A 17,488-nucleotide genomic window follows, 5' to 3' on the forward strand; every position below is an offset into this window, starting at 1 on the left:
ATATGGAAGCTAGCCCAATGGTACACTTAAAAATGGCTCCGCTCTGACCGTCCAGGAACACTGATTTGAATGGAATGACCGTTCCATTCATTCAAGTTCTGTGGATGCCCACATAGCATAATTATGTAACCAGCAAAAGGCTATTTTCCTTTCCTGGTTCCTTACAGAAAAGGCTATTTTCCTTTCCGGGTTCCTTACAGGTTTCTGCCAAACAACAAATATAAAACCACTATGTGAAATGCATTTAGATCTATATGTATTGCATTCGACTTAATGACACACTGTTCTAAAAAGTAGACTCTCCATTTTATAACATAACCAATTTATTTTCCAGAATGTCATGACAGAGTAACAAAATTCTGCATGCGATTTTCTTTCTTATCCAATTATATAAAAATACATTTGAAGATACAAAATACATTCTGGTTACTTCTCTCCACAACTCAAGAGCTGTATCCACATGCATAGCCTGAGGTGGGTGGGAGTTGGCGTGGGGAGATGACTTTGAGGACGGTGATTCGGTCGGGATCCCAGACACAATTCTCCTCCAGACCGCTCTTCACCATACCGCAGTTGGGTGGCACCCAGGCGGTATCGTACACCTCGCCATATCTGTAGTCATGCCAGGTCTGCTGACGTGGATGGCCTTGTCTATTGATGGTGATCACTTTCCCCACATTGACCTTCACCTTAATGACGACCCGCTTGGACTCATCAAGCTCAAGGGGGTAGCGGCTGGCTTTGTCCAGGTCTCTGCTGAGGTACACGCCAGGGCCAAGCATCCCGTCCGCAGACCGTTTGAAGCCGTGGGCCTGGATGAGCGCAGCGCTGTGCTTGGAGGTGCCGTGGTACATGATGTAGACTTTACCAGATGTTGGCGTTGAAAGACCTACCAGTCGGCCTACACCGGGCGGATCAAAGTCTTCTTCAGCCCACTCGTATCGACTCATGCTGGTATCAACGTCAATGTAGGAAAGAAAAGATTTAGTACTATACAATGGCTTGAGAAGGATTCCATGAGAGGAGACCCACCATCATGCAAAGTTGAAACAAAATCACAGCCTATTTGGCAATGGATTCTACAGAAGAGGATTAGGGCCACATGTGAAAAAGTTGAATTCTGAGAAAAAAAGTCAGAATTCTGAGATCAGAATTCAGAAGAAGTTAGCGTTCTAACTTTATTCTCAGAATTCTGACTTTATTCTCTTCCATAGGATTCAAATGTATACAATGAACTTTTATTTCTGTTTGTCTGCATTCAAGGTTTTATCATGCCTTCTAAAAGAAGTTGCAGCTACTCAAAAAACTATTTACTCCACTTTAAATTTTTGCACATTATACTGCAAGAAATGGATTTCAGATAGACTAATTTGGATTTGTTTTTTTCAGTGTCTTTGTTTTGTGGAACGGGGATGTCTCATTCCTTGCCAATTTTCATGCTTTTCTGAATTCTGTCACAGATAATTTCTGATGATGCGTCATAATGAAAGCACTCAGGATTTCCTGGGCAGGGTAACTCTTGAAGGTAACCATCTTTCTACCGATCTCTATAAGAAGCCCACTGGTAAGAATCATTTTCTACATGCCCACAACTGACATCCTCCTGCTCTAAAAAGGAACCTTCCTTTAAGTCAACTACACAGAGTCAAATCCACAGAGTCAAATCCATCTGCTCCTCTGATAATGTATATACACATAGAAAAAAGGAAATGCTGGAACATTTCTGGGAGAAGGTGTATTGTGATAAATGGCTAGGTGAAGCAGGACTTCCTGAGAGCTCAACTGATTAACAGTGAGCAGTGATTGGATTATTGGATGATTGGATTTGACCCCATCCCTCCTGTGGAGACTCAAATGTTTGGAGAGCTGTGAGCAAAACCTTAGTAAATAGATGAATAGTATGAGAATCTCTCCTACTGAACTTTTGTCATGAACCAAATGGGAAGAAAATGGATAAAGGAGGGGAGGAATGATTGCGGAGGGTAAGAGGTGAGAGAAACAGCTGGAAATACTGATCACAGGAATGTCTCAAATATTAGGTAGGGAGAGTGAGGTTGATTTTGTAGGTCTGGGGGTCTGACAGTCTGGGAACTTGTATAAGATGCTCACACAGAACTTGAATGGATAGAATGGTCCTTCCACTGTTTGCAATGGTAATTTGGCTAGCGCAGCATAAAATGGCGATTATGGAATTTTAAGGGTTAATTCAATTGCTATGGTGATACAAGTCTGGGCTTTAAGACTGTCACACTTACTTGAGAACTGTGCAGATGTGTCTGTTGCATGAGTGCTTAGCAAACTGTCAAAACTCAACTGAAAGCTGACAAGGTTAACATAGCATTATCTAAAGATTGCACTTCTCTCACTAGCTCTCCTAGTCAACATTAACATATTAGCAATCCATGGCATTCATACGGAAGCTAGCCCAATGGTACTAGGAATATTGATTTGAATGGGAATGACCGTTCTATCCATTTAAGTTCTGTGGATGTTCGCCTAGCATATGTAACCAGCAAAAGACTATTTTCCTTTCCTTGTTACTTACATGTTTCTGCCAAACAACAAACATAAAACCACTATGTGAAATGCATTTGGATCTATATGTATTGCATTCGACTTAAAGACACACTGTTCTAAAAAGTTTTATAACATAATCAATTTATTTTCCAGAATGCCATGACAGTACTTCTCTCCACAACTCAGAGCTCACATGTATCCCGGTGCATAGTAGCCATACCTGCATGGGAGCAGGCGTGGCGAGATGACATTCAGGACCATGATTCGTTTGGGATCCCAGACACAATTCTCCTCCAGACCGCTCTTCACCATACCGCAGTTGGGCGGCACCCAGGCGGTATCGTACACCTCGCCATATCTGTAGTCATGCCAGGTCTTCTGACGTGGATGGTGTTGTCTATTGATGGCGATCACTTTCCCCAGGTAGACCTGCACCATAACGACGACCCGCTCGGACTCAGGAAGCTCAAGGGGGTAGCGGCTGGCTTTCTGCAGGTCTCTGCTGAGGTACACACCAGGGCCAAGCATCCCATCCTTAGACTGTTTGAAGCCGTACATTTGGATGAGCTCAGCGTTCTCCCTGGAGGTGCCGTGGTACATGATGTAGACGTAACCAGATATTGGCTCTGAAAGACCTACCAGTCGGCCTACACCAGGGGGAAGTTCAAAGTCATCTTCAGCCCACTCGTATCGGTACTGCTGGTGTCTGCCTCGGCTCATGCTGGTATCAGTGTCACTGTAGAAAAGAAAAGGTTTATTAGTATGCAATGACAGGAGACCCATCATCATGCAAAGTCGAAACAAAATCACAGCCTATTTGGCAATGGATTCTACGGAAGAGGATTAGGGCCACACGAAAAATTTGAGTTCTAAGATTAATCTCAAAATTCAAAAAGTCAGAATTCTGAGATTCTAAGTTTAAAGTCAGAATTCTGAGAAAAAAGACAGTTCTGACTTCATTCTCAGAATTCTGACTTTATTCTCTTCCATAGGATTCAAATGTACACAATGAACTTTTTTTTCTGTTTGCCTGCATTCAAGGTTTTATCATGCCTTCTAAAAGAAGTTACAGCTACTCAAAAACCTGTTTACTCCACTTTAAACGTTTGCATATTATATTGCAAGAAATGGATTTCACATAGACTAATTTGGATTTGTTTTTTTCAGCGATCACACAAAGTAAATATTTTGTAAATGTGAAAATATACAATATGTATATTGACGCTATCTTTGTTTTGTGGAGAGGGGATGTCTCATCCCTTGCCAATTTTCATGCTTTTCTGAATTCTGTCACAGATCATTCCTAGTTTACGATGCGTCATAATGAAAGCACTCAGGATTTCCTGGGCGTTAGGGTAACTCTAGAAGTTAACCATCTTTCTACCGATCTCTATAGGAAACCCACTGAGAATCATTTTCTACATTCCCACAACTGATATCCCCCTGCTCTAAAAAGGAACCTTCCTTTGAGTCAACTACAGAGAGTCAAATCCATCTGCTCCTCTGATAATGTATATACACATAGAAAAAAGGAAATGCTGGAATGTCTCTGGGAGAAGGTGTATTGTGATAAATGGCTAGGTGATGCAGAGAAAAAACATGAGGACTTCCTGAAATCTCAACTGCTTAAGGCAGCACAAACAGACTAGTCTACTATTCAGTTACTTTTCACGCAACAAAGTCCAGAGCTGCTCTCCATACAAAAAAACAACACTAGCACATACTACTGTCTGATCCCTCTCTTGGGTGAACCTTTAGCCAGCCTCCCAATATTGCATACAGAAGGGCCTAAAACCTTAGATCCTTTTTGGCCCACAGCAATGTTGCTCCCCCTTTAACCACTGAACCTAGGATATTGCCTCTTCCATCTGGTAATTACCTCCAGCAAGGAGGTTATGTTTTTGGTGCCGTTTGTTTGTTTGTTTGTCTGTTTGTCTGTCAGCAGGATTACGGAAAAACTACTGGCCCGATTTTCATGAAACTTCATGGAAGGGTGTAGCAAGGGCCAAGGAAGAACCCATTACATTTTCGAGTGGATCCGGATCCGACTCACGAACAAGCAATAATAGCACAAACCTTGGCGGAGGTCTGCGCTCTCCGAGTGCCCTTCTAGTTATTCTTTACTAAAAGAATAAAACATTTCCCTCACCCCAGGTGACCATTTTGTTGAGAGCGGGCATTCCCTCTGAGTTTTTTTTAATTTTGGAATTGAAAAAACTGGTCACCGACATCCCATTCAGGGAGACTTAAATAAGTTACCTTTAAGTTAGTTACCTTTAGTTGTCTATTTTATATTGCCATCCTCTTATAGATTATCTTTTCATATTGTTACTGTCATTATCACCACTCTTATTTTTTTGACCGAGGCGTAGTGCAGCTGCTGGCTCTTTTCACCGCCTCCTCCCTCCCTAAGAGGGGCAGCGGTGCATTTCATTAATTGTTTTAACCGGCCCTGCTTAACTTCCCCTCACCACTTCCCCTCGGGGGAATCCTGGCCGCCATCTTAAGTGCCGTTCCATTACTCTGGTAACTCAGGTGAACTTTCTGAGATCGACCCTTGTTGTTGAATCTGTTCATCAACGTGTCGTATATCAACTTTTTGGAAGTGGAAAAACCACAGCCACTATAGAGGGGGAAATCAATCCAATCTTAGAACACTCACACTGGGTATGGACAAAAATACATGAAATGCTTGGGATATAACCCCTCAGTGCGAATAGGTAAATATCATTTTTGTGGGATGGGTGGAGGCTGAAGGGGATACATGTCATAGGCGACTTATATGATCACATACGTTGTAAGTCATTCCAGGTTTAAAGACCAATATGATTTAACAAATATAACTTCTGGAAATATGTACAGCTGTGAAGCAGCATTGGGACTGTCTTAGGTCTCACCTCCAAAGGGGAGGAGGAAAACATTCTACAAGAGAGTAATCTTCCCAGCATATTGTATTCAGCATCAACATTTTATGTTATTTATTTATTTTTGCCCACAAGGGCAATCTGGAAGATGTAATATATAATATCTGTTGAAAGTGTAAGAATGACGTGGGAACATTCCTACATGTTATGTGGGAGGGTCCCTCAGTGTTTCCTTTTGGAAAGAAGTACATCAAAAGGTAGAGGAGTGGATCGGACAGTCTCTACCAGCATCTCCTCAGTTATGTTTATTGGGTGAAAAGTCTCTTCTGCCTCCTGGGGTCAACAGAGCACAGTTTGGTTTAGTTTTAACAGGTTTAATCATAGCAGCCAGTACCTGGAAAAATACTCAAAGACCGGAATATGCGGAGTGGCTTAAAACTGACTGACACTGCCTTTTTTGAGACCATAAAAAGAAACAACCTGAGAAATAAATAGGTCTGTATTGTAATTGGGGCACTATCAACTCATTCATTTCAAGATCATTCCTAGAGCTTATGCCACTCCTTACATAGATATGAGATGAAGTTACAACCTACCTATTATCATCATATTTGCAATTCAGATAGTCTTGTTGCCTTCCTGCATATGTTCCGGGAATGCTCTGTGGTTGCAAATGTGTAGTCTTGTGTTAATTTTGTCCTTAAGATCCATATGTATCTTACCCCTGTCTATGTTTACTTAATGACACCAAAAACCTGAAGGTAAAAATTATATATACAGTATATATAAAAAAGTTGTTTTCTGGATTTACGGCTGCTAAAAAGACATTACCCCTGATATTTGCATGTAAATGACACTCTTTTCATAACATTGTAAATAGGTTAACCCTCCTATTGTGTTAAAATGAACAGATATCTTTTATGTTTGGGGTCAAATTGAGCCCAGTAATTTAAACCTACAAAAAAATATTGTAATTGAAAGTGTTATATCAGCAAGAAACACATTTAACACACAGTTAACAGTCAATAATGGAAAAAAAAACACCACTAAAAAGTAAATTAGTCACCAAAATAGTCTTTCAAAGAGCTGTGACAGGACCTCATTGGCAGAAAACCTTCAGGTGAGATAAAACTCTATAATGTTTTTTAAAGATCAAAAATTACAGGGAAAGTTCCCTCAGTTATCAATCAGTTTTTAGAAACGTTAAATAGGGTCAAATTGACCCCAACCATGATAGGAGGGTTAAACAAGGCCAAACCTTCCAACTGTGGATGCATGGAAATATATTACATGTAATATTTCTGACTTCTAGGCAAAAGCATACAAGTAGAACATATGTGATCTATAACGGTCCTTCCCTAACCCAACTCCACCCTTCTCTTATTGTTACGGTGCACTTCACCCTTCTTTATATGAAAAATAATTTAAAAAATCAATAAATGGCAATATAGAATGCGAGTGATAAATGAAAGGAAGATTTGTAATCACAAGTTATTCGATCAAAATGCCTTTTGAATTTATCGAGTCACTTGGCAAATTATCATTCTTTTTTTTCCATGCACATGCAGTTTCATCGCAGTTTTTTTATACACATTTTTCATCACTTCTAAATGTATCAGTTAATTCTGTTACTTTCGCCCTCTATGGCTCTGTTTTTATCAGTCACCACTTTTTTAAACAACTTGCCTTCTCTTCTAATTGCATTTACATCCGTCTTGTTCTCAGTTCACAAACATTTTCATCACGTCTATTTTTATCATTCATTTTTTTATTACTTCCACCCCTCATACATACAGTATCTACAGTAGTTTTGTGGAAAAATAGACGTGTAACTTACCTCGCTCTGAAGCTGGACTTGGTCTCAGAATGCAGGCAGGCTGTGTTGAATGAGTGTGAATTCACTTTGCCTTATATACAGCTTCAGGTCGGAGCAAGGCGTTCAACAGATGTTCAGGTGTGTCTTTCAGTTTCGTTTCACTTCTTGCGCTCTTTTATTGCTTTCAGTTACAGTGAGACAGGATTTCGTTCAGTGGGTGTGGTTAAAACTGTAGTTCTCAATCCTAGTACTGCTGTTTTTCCCTCCTATTAGGCAGGGATGGACTTAGTTTGGGGCCCGTAGGATCTTAGTTTCTCCCAGTACTTTTCCACTCCTATGATAAGTTCTTCTGAAGAACCTTTACACAAAACTAAAGGTGATAACCAGCTCCATATAAGGAGTGTGATGTTCCGGTTCTACTGCTCCCATGTATCAGTTGTGTCTGCCCGAAAACTACACACACACACACACTAGACACACCCCACACTTGTTTCCACCCTTGTTTGTCTCTAAAAAAAACCTATTACACTTTCCCATAAGTTTAGTTTGGCCTACTCGAACAGACTAGTTCTATCTATCTATCTATCTATCTATCTATCTATCTATCGATCTATCTACCTACCATATATACTGAACCAGAGAAAGACTTAGGACAATAGAGTGGCAGTTTGACAGATTTATTCAATCTGCAGGTTGGGAGCCAAGGAACTGGAAATCTGTATTATGACACAGAGTTTTATAGTGTTGAATAGTCATGATTATGTTAAAACAGATATAATATAATAAAGATATTGGTGAAGAAGTATACGGTCATATGAACAAGACTGAACAACCAGTGATAATTATAGTTCTAGGAGATGCATAATAAGAGGTGAGCGCCTTCTTCCAGAAGACAGAGAGTTATGATTATGTCAAGGCCACTTGGTTAATGTTATCTATTAGATTAATGCATTTGCACATTCCATTCCATTTCTGTGAGAAACACACAAGATGTTACTTCCAGGGTTTAATGGTGAAGTATTCTTGAGTTTTAGGTATTTAAGGTGTGAATATGGGTCAAAGTTTACATATTAAGTGAGCATATGTGATTGAGTTGTGAATTATTTCATACGCATGGATATTTATATGCACTCGTAAGCCTATCTGTTTTCTTTTTTTTTGTGATCAACTTTTTTGTAAAGGAAAAGTTAGTACACAACATTCTAAAAACAAAAACATATATGCTCACAGTATGTGTACTTTTCCCCCTAAACTCATCCCGTCTCAACTCCCCAACCCTCCCTCATCTTCCCTCCCCCTCATGGCAACTGATCCCCCCACCCACCCACACACAGATCTATATTACTCAATTCTCAAAAGGAAATGGCAAAAGGAAATGATTATGAAATATTTTCCCATAGCTACAAAATAAAGTAAATCCAACTCAAAGAAAAAACACAAGACACAAGAATACATATATGCATCCATACATACATACACACATACATACAGTATATCTATACAATATATACAGTACAGATACATATATATACTCATACATAAGATTGTTATCCAGTATTATTCTATAATCAAATGGCAACGTTCAAAGGGAGCTTATATAATGCTTCAATTGTGTCTAAGGTTTCTGTCCAAGCTGAGATAGTTTTCCCACTGGCACCATGCATTTTGGCTACAGAGAGCTCCATATTTATCACATTAAGGTAAGTATTAATCCATTAATATAAAAATATATGCATAAATGAGCCGGTCTGACTGTCTGAGCAGAGGTCACAAATTGGGGAATGAATAAGTTTCATATGAGCCTACGCTCCTTACTGCTGGTTGCATGTTCGCGATGTAGGAATTAAACGCTGTCAGTGTGATAATCTTTGAAATAATGTCTCGGGATACAGTCTATTACACATGCACACACACTGCCCTCACACACCCTCTTGCTTCAAACTTTGTCCCCAACAGCATACTTCTATTGGCGAGACTCCAATTCCACATGTGAGCAGCTCTTATGCAACCACGTCATCAACTGAGGTGGAAGTTAAGAGCGAAACTGAAATCTCTCTCTCTCTTTACACAGGCCAGAAGGATGGAAAGACAAGACAGAGCAAGTCTATCTTCATTTCTACTGTCATTCATTTCTTTGCTTTCTGTTTAGTGTTCTTTTATGTGTTTTTAGGCTGTATTTTTTAGCCTACCTTTTTTTCTATGCATTTCTCATCTGTAGCTGTTAGCTGTCTTATCGGTTATGTTCTGTTCACTGTAAAATTCTTCTTTGAAACCCAGGATAATAACAATAATAATAATAATAATAATAATAAATATAGCCGCAAGCGGCGATTGAGGGGTCCAAGCACAATTTGATAAGACAGACAGATAGACAAAACATTACAGAAGGTAGAAAGACACACACAAAAAATAACATGTTGTGAAGTTTGGACATGCAGTCTAACACCGGCTTTTGTGTTGGCCCGTGACTTCTGTCAAGTTCATCTTTTCATATGGTCATTTGTCCAAAAATTAGAAACTTAAGACATTATGCTTAGTTATCACAAGCTTAGTGGTGTGGAGACAGCATTACCCACGGGCTTTGAACCCACGATCTTTTGCATGGTAGACCTATTCATTAACCATTAGGCTACTGAGTCCACAGGAGGGCAATGGAGGGAGCACAAAAAAAATAGGGCCAAGTAATGAGACTTTCCAAGCTATAGGCTATTTAGAGCCTTAGAGTATTTTAACTATGGTCAACTATGGTTACAATACCACCAAATGTTGCATGCTACCTCAGAGTTGACCTGTGCACATATGTACCAAATTTGTTTAAGGTACGCCAACAACTTCCTGACTTAGAGCAATTTTTGTATATTAGGCCTTGCCTACAAATTTTGAAAGCCAGTTGTAGCAAAACGGTATGGACTATCAAAAAACTGCTCGATAACTTTTGTGCAGGACAGTCCAGACATGCTGTGAGTGAAAATTGGTGAAGATTGGACAAAATACGTAGGAGAAGAAGCGAAAAAACTGTTTTGGACAAAATTCAACATGGCGGAAAACCTTGTGGGCTGAAATGGGAGTGGCCTATATGGATAGATGCAACTTGGCCCAAGGAATCCAGCAATCAAGGAATTTTGTTCCTATGGTCTACAGTCACCGAGTTATGGCCTTTTAAAATTTGAAATGTTGCTATAGCGCCCCCTATAGGCAAAATGACACCATGTAGTACCGTGTATAGCTCAGACTACATACCTGCACACGTGTACCAAGTTTGGTTACCATAGGACAATGCGTTCCTGAGTTATGGTGATTTTTGTGAAATAGGCCCCACCTGAAAACGGTGTGGAATATCAAAAAACTGCTCGATAACTTGTGCAGGACAGTCCAGACATGCTGTGTCACAAATTTGGCGATGATTGGACACAATTTGTAGGAGGAGTAGCGAAAAAACGGTTTTGGACAAAATTCAAAATGGCGGAAAATCTAGTTAGGCGGAAATGGGCGGGGCCTATATGGATGGATGCAGAATGAACCAAGGAATCCAGGGAAAGTGGAATTTTGATTGTGGCCCATACGGTTCAGAAGTTATAGGCCAAAATGTAAAGTTGCTTGTTATAGCGCCACCATGAGGCCAATTGACGTGGATTTCGTAACCTGATTAGTGGCTGAGACTTTGGACCTATCTGCCAAGTTTGGTCACTGTAGCTCTTACGGTTTCTGAGATCCAGATACTTTTAGGGCAGAAGAAGAAGAAGAATCTCATCAAAATGTCTTAGCAGAATCAAGTAATGGCTTCCCATGTAGTATTGATCAATTACATCAAACTGCATTATACCTGATGGGTAACAGTAAGGTGAGTAGTTTTTCTGTGAATGTGCACGCATTGGTCACTCCCCCTGATGTCATCAGCCCCTCCCACCCGACGTTATCAGCCCCTCCTACCTGGGTGGGCAGGTAATCCTACCAACAAATGACTAAGTGTGGTGTTTGATCAAGCCCGGGCATGTTTTTAACAACAAGGGTACATACTGTAAGATGGGCTTCTTTGCTTTCACTTTTTCTTACTGCTTTGGAACCTTCATGCGTCTGGGGTCTCCCCCGATTTAATAAGAATAATAACTTTATTTGCATAGCACTTTTCATACAGACTATGCAGCTCAAAGTGCTTTGACAGTTCAGCACAACCATATCACAAAAATGAATAGTTCGGCACAACCATATCACAGTAATGAGTAATGAGTAAAAACAATAAAATAAGTAAAAACATTAAAAACAATAGAAAAAAAAATAAAGACAGTAAAAACAATAAAATAATAAAAAAGTTAAGAAAAACAGAGTAGGAAAGAAGTATTAGTGATTGTATGCCAGGTTAAAAAGATATGTTGTCAGCTGTCGTTTAAAAATGTCTACTGAGTCCACCTCTCTAATACCTTTAGGCAGGGAGTTCCACAATTTTGGCGCGTAGTGAATGAAGGCGGCTTCCCCAATTTTCTTTTGGGGACCCTGCGGTACTTTTAAAAGACCTGCCGCAGAGGACCTGAGGACACCAAGGACTCTAATATGTATGAAGGTGCTAAGCCATTAAGAGCCTTAAAAACAAGTAGAATAATTTTAAAATCAACTCTGAAAGACACAGGGAGCCAATGCAGTGCAGCCAGAACAGGGGTTATATGCTCTCTCTTCCTTGTTTTCGTCAATAGTCTAGCCGCAGAGTTCTGAACCAGTTGTAGTTTCTCAATTGTCTTTTTGGGAAGGCCAGTAAAAAGAGCGTTACAGTAATCAAGTCTGCTTGATATAAAAGCATGGATTAGCCTCTCAGCATCCTGCTGGATTAAAAGCGATCGTACCTTGGCTCAGTTTCTCAGGTGAAAGAACGCTGTCTTTGTCACCCTGTTTATGTGGTGTTCAAAACTCAGGTCAGGGTCCAAAACAACACAGAGGCTTGTTACTTCCGATTTAGTCTGATGGCCCAGATTTCCTAGCCTTTTTGAGAGTATATTTGACGATTTCAAACTTCAAGTGTGTGGTAATGGCATTTGTTCCTGGTGAGTTCATTTTTTCTCTCTCACTCTATTTCATATTTATATATATATATATGTCATGATCTGTCCCAGTCTGCCCCTGTCTGCCATGATCTGTTCCCCTGTGCCCTGGTCTATCTCTCCCTTCACTCCCCAGTCCTGCCATCCTCCTGCCAGCCTCCAGATGTCCTCAGAGTTCCCCTCGTCACCTGTTCCCCCCTGCTGCTCCCACACACCTGTATTCCATCACCCATTAGCCCTGTTGCCTTGTTCCCTCTTCTCCTGCCTGCTTCAGCCTATCACCTCCCGGACTCTCCCCTGCCAGCCAGCTGTCCCTCATGTGTAATCAGTCTGTGTGTGTGTATCTTGTCTTGGTTCCTTGTAGTCCTTGCCAGTTCGTTGTGTTTTGTTACGTGTGGAGTTACCAGCCTTGTTACCTGTGTAGTCCTGTCATAGTCTGCTGGACGCCATCCGGCCAGGTTTGGACTTTCTGTTCTCGTTGCCTTTTGGCCTGTTTTCTGTTATCTACCTTTTTTGGGTTGCCTGTTTTAGTTCTGGACTCTGCCTTAGTTTTTTCATTAAAGCCTTTTTCAGCCAAGTTCCCTCTCTGCCGGTTCTTGCATTTGGGTCCAGCCTCCTTATCCCTCATACGTGACAATATATGTGAATCCCAGGGGAATAACTGGGTCCAACTATTGGGAGGATAATTAAAACACTTAAGCATATATGATTAACCAATTTTGTATTTTGTGAAGAGAGGGTCAAGGAGCAGAACCTTTGCACACCTGTAGATCGACAGGTGCATAGGAGAGGACCATGGGCCGACTGTAGTAGAACAAAGGACTCCCACACACTGTTGCAATAAAAAAGATTTATTGGGAACAACCCCTTTTGGATAATAGTATTCAACTCATGTATATAGTTCTCTGTGGGATTCAATAGTAAATTCCTGTAATATTTTTTTTATCCATCAGCATTTCCTTTATTTTTTTCACTGTATTTACTTGTGTCCAATATAAGCTACCCTCCTCCATGGCTTTATTGTGATGTTCCTATCTTTTGTTAAGTCATCTAAGGCTTTTCTCTCAGCGTGTGTGAGATTCTTTCTCTTACACTTCAGTATATGTTCTAATTCCCCAAATTTATTTTCTACTTCTTCTACCAGTCTACAAAAAGTATTTGTGGAATGATTGCTTACTGTGGGATAAAAAGTACTTTTAGGTTTGAAAATGTTCTTATCAGTGGAAAGTGCCATTGTATTAGATTCTGAATTGGTGAAAAAACCTTTCAATTTAACATGTCTGAAAAATCTGAACATTTCTGTGAACATGGGCACAAAGTTGAGGATCTAAAATGTATTGGAATTGAAGTGTGGCTCAACCGAAGAGGTGGTAATCATGAAAAATTACTTACTTACAATGGGAGAGTTTTTGGATACATCAGCTAAAAACCCTTTATCCTGCTGGCATGAATGAAGAGTGTTATCTGTTCCTGCCATTCAAAAAAAGTTTAAGTCACTTTGTAAGGAATAAAGAAAATTGTTCAAAGTTGCATTATACCAAATTAGTAAGTGTGGCTTTGATAACAGATGACCTAAGTGCTGTTAGAATCCTCTACCCACAATGATTGTTCAGTGTCAAAAGTGGGGTTTTGCTAGGTGTCAAAAGGGCGTAAGTGCAGTTACGCTCTTTTGACATCAAGCAAAACCCTACTTTTACTGTTACGGCTTTCAGTTTTTGTTTAATTAAAACTTATGGGTCATGTTTTCAGTTGTATCCTTTTGGCAATGAAAAGATCTCACTGAGATATATAATACTCATATTCGACCAAAATCGCACTTACGCCCCTTGGCTCCAAGCCCTCGATTTGGACATTGTGGTTAATTTGAGGTTGCTTTCAGGTCTAGAGATACTACCTGAGAACCATCAGTGCTAATATGAAGTATGTAAATACAACCAGTGGGTAAAAAACATGGGATCAACTTGGCATTCCCTGTTACAAGGCAGGCATTTTTGTGTACTTTTTTGGGTTATACTCACTGGATAGTCACAATAATAGTGCTCAGTGACAAACTATTACTTCTTGTTTTTGATGAGACAATGTCAGTGACTACCTGAAATGAATTATTATCATAACTGGGTACTGATTACAGTATTATTAGATTAGGATTAGAAGAGAGTATTTCTCAGAAAAATTAACTGTTTGATATTTCCGCCTATAATAAGGCCTTATATAAAAGGCTGCTGATTCACAATAGAACCATATTTTGACATTCTGGTTGGGAGTGTAGGGACACTACCTGTAGACCATCAGTGCAAATATGATGTAAATACAACCAGTAGGTAGAAAATGACATGGGATTAACTTGGTACTCCCTCTTTCAGGGCAGGCGTTTTTTTTTTCACTTTTTTGCCTATGTGGTGAATCAATTGATGAATGTAATGACTTTTGCAGTAAAAAGAAAAATTATGACCATCCATTTCATGAAGGGGACATGTCAAAGTTATGAAAAAACAAGGTCATGTTTTGTTCTACCCTCGGTAGGGGTAGAACAAAATTTTGTGGGTTTGGTTCCTGCTCTATAAACTACTAGAGGCCCTAGGCAAAATTTTCTGTGGAGGCCCCCTTTTGAGATGAATCCTACCCGCCATCAAGCAATAAAGACTGAGTAAAAAACGAGTGTTTAAAGCACTGTATTTTTGTAACCTATTATAAGATTGAGCACATGAATATCAAAATAAAATGTAATTATTACAAAGGTGAATGTGGCTCTCTCCTCTTGTGTGGACATAAGTTTAAAATGAGGACTTTCAAGACTGCAGTGGCTATAATAATAATAATAATAAACTTTATTTATATAGCACCTTTCATATCATAAAATGCAGCTCAAAGTGCTTTACAAGAGAAACAACAAAAATCAATAAATGATAAAAACAATCCTGAGATATAAAAAGCATAAAACAAGTACAAGAAATATAAAACGGGTATAATAATAAAATAAATTAAAAATAATAAAGAACAATCCTAGATAGCCTATAAAAAGCATACAACAAGTATAAGAAATATAAAACAAGTATAAGAAAAACAAAAGAAATATGAATTAACAATGGTGTTAAAATAAAAAGCTGGAATTAATTAAAAATCATAAAAAAGAACGAGTTTTTTCCGTCTGAAGAAAAAAATAAAATAAAGGATGCATGAGGCCCTATAGGCATTTGTGAGGCCCTAGGCATTTGCCTATTCAGCCTACAGGGAGCGCCGGCCCTGGTAATATTGATGTAACTTGAGAGGAGAATGAGGAAGTGTTGGGATGTGGCAGAGAGCTTGTAGGAAGAAGAGGAGACAGATGTCTCAAACAGATATGAGGTGTTGTGGCCATGTGGGGCAAAGCCCATGTCTCTAGAAGAGCTTCTGAATGTAACCATAAATACCTGCAGCTCTTCTGAGTGAAAGAATATGATGCTGTCCTTAAAGCTGCTGTAGGTAGCTAGGGAGGAAAGAGATCAAACAGGACAGAGTCACGTCTTCTGCCTCACTGGTTGGATAGGTTTCTACCAACCGTCCAAAACCACAGGTGAATTTTGAAGCCAAACCTTTTGGAGCCGCTAGAGGCCGGCTCCCCAGCCTGATTCCATGCAAGTCGATACAGGACCACAACCCAACTTCTTGCCAAAAACAACTCAACAAACAAGTCAATACATTTTTTCCACAAGAGGTTATGGCCTCAGTAGCTAATTTCATGTGTGTCCTTATGGCGATTTTCAAAATAAATGTGTCATTAACGGGATACAATGGATATAATACAGGGTTGATCGTCAGGTTTACGGGCCAATAGTAGTTGGTGCTGCGGCATTCAATTCTACCCTCGGCCTCGCTTCGGCTGCGCTGGCAACATGGTGGCGAGCGTAAACACAATCTCCAGGCTTCAACATGACGCTTCAGAAGCCAATGGGTCACACCACACTCACTGTGTCCATCTTTTTATACAGTCTATGCTTTCCACAGATTTCACTTTGAAATGAAAATAGCAGAGGAATGGGGCTGCTGCTGTTTCTGAGATTCTGAAGTATTTTTCTGTTTTTAGCCACTAAAGGTGGCACTTTATTTTTATTACTGCTAAATAAACGTTTCTCCATAAAAGTTAAGTGCCAAAAAACAAGGACCATGTGCTCACGTCATCTAAGCAGCAGAGATGGGTTAAAATGGAAGTACAGGATAGTAGTGGAGTGGTCAGTGCTTGACAGACAAAATTAATGAAAACGAACACCCTTTTAAGCAGCTGTATCTTGTTGGATTACTAAAGTTAAAGTGTTAATCCGCAAGTTTCTTGCGTTTTTATACATTTTGGCAACATCTTTGGTGTTAAGCGATCATTACTGTGGTGTTTCTACACTGCACTACAGTGTGGCCAGTACTGTTCCTTGGATTTTCTTTTGAAGTTTAGCAGTTTCTGTAGGTGGAGCTCTTTGTCTGTTCAGCCATGGTGGCTATCACTTACCATGCCAACTACCCAGTTCATCTATTTACTCCAAACCAATCGGAAAAAATGCATCTCTTCCTGTGTGCCAGAGGATTTTTCCCAGGAAAGAGCTACCAGACACTGGGTGTTTAGAACAGCAAATGTAAAAGCTTTCATGAACTGGCTGCAGGTTGAATCACTTTTGTGTTACATCAATCAGGGATAGAGAGTGGCAAAACTTGGGTTGGTCTTTTGTCAATGCTCAATGATATGTATATCATTCCAGGACAATGTTTACGACTGATGATGCCTGGGATATCATGGTACAACATAAGAAATGCTTCAAATTCCTGTCATGTTTTCAGAAGTTCACCCCTCTAAAAGCCAGAGACCAGCAACACATTTGTGCTTTCATGAGAAAAGTTTGTGAAAAGTAGGCCCAGCGGTCATATAAATCAAACTCATATGCGGCTAATTTCACTGTAAATACACCATAACCTCAGTATTGCAAATTTCAGTATCATTATCCTAATGTAATTATCGGTAACCTGCAGTTACAGATCTACCTCATGTTAATTACAAGTAAATTTGTCTGGAAATTAACCAGAATTGTTCAGTCTATTACCTTACTGTTGACTGTTATAGACAAATATACCAATACTGACCTGTAAATATCTGAATAACCTACTGTATCATGTAACTAATCCTCTATGTCTCAGCACTGTATGGTTTCAGAACAACAAACCAGTAAGGATTTATAAAGTATTGAATAATTTAGGATTATAACTGGCTTCTAATACAAATCCACTAAAAAAGAAGACAT

At 39.7% G+C, this 17,488-nt stretch overlaps 1 protein-coding gene across 1 annotated transcript in view; it reads right to left on the minus strand.

The window, feature by feature from the left end:
• Positions 1-334: 334 nt before the first annotated feature.
• gig2e (grass carp reovirus (GCRV)-induced gene 2e) overlaps positions 335-17,488 on the minus strand; it is a 36,169-nt gene continuing 19,015 nt past the window's right edge. Inside the window, exons 5-7 of the mRNA XM_071546568.1 lie at positions 11,616-11,649; positions 2,738-3,143; positions 335-951 (exon numbers count right to left, since the gene is read on the minus strand). Of these exons, the coding sequence (XP_071402669.1) occupies positions 444-951; positions 2,738-3,143; positions 11,616-11,649 (948 nt within the window). The 3' untranslated portion in view covers positions 335-443. The remainder of the gene's footprint in view (positions 952-2,737; positions 3,144-11,615; positions 11,650-17,488) is intronic.

This window comes from Centroberyx affinis, unplaced genomic scaffold, assembly GCF_046629955.1.
Source record: "Centroberyx affinis isolate AG114_WGS23_722 - 3 ecotype Tasmania unplaced genomic scaffold, CSIRO-AGI_Caff_v1 ptg005319l_1, whole genome shotgun sequence".
Classification (NCBI taxonomy): domain Eukaryota; kingdom Metazoa; phylum Chordata; class Actinopteri; order Beryciformes; family Berycidae; genus Centroberyx; species Centroberyx affinis.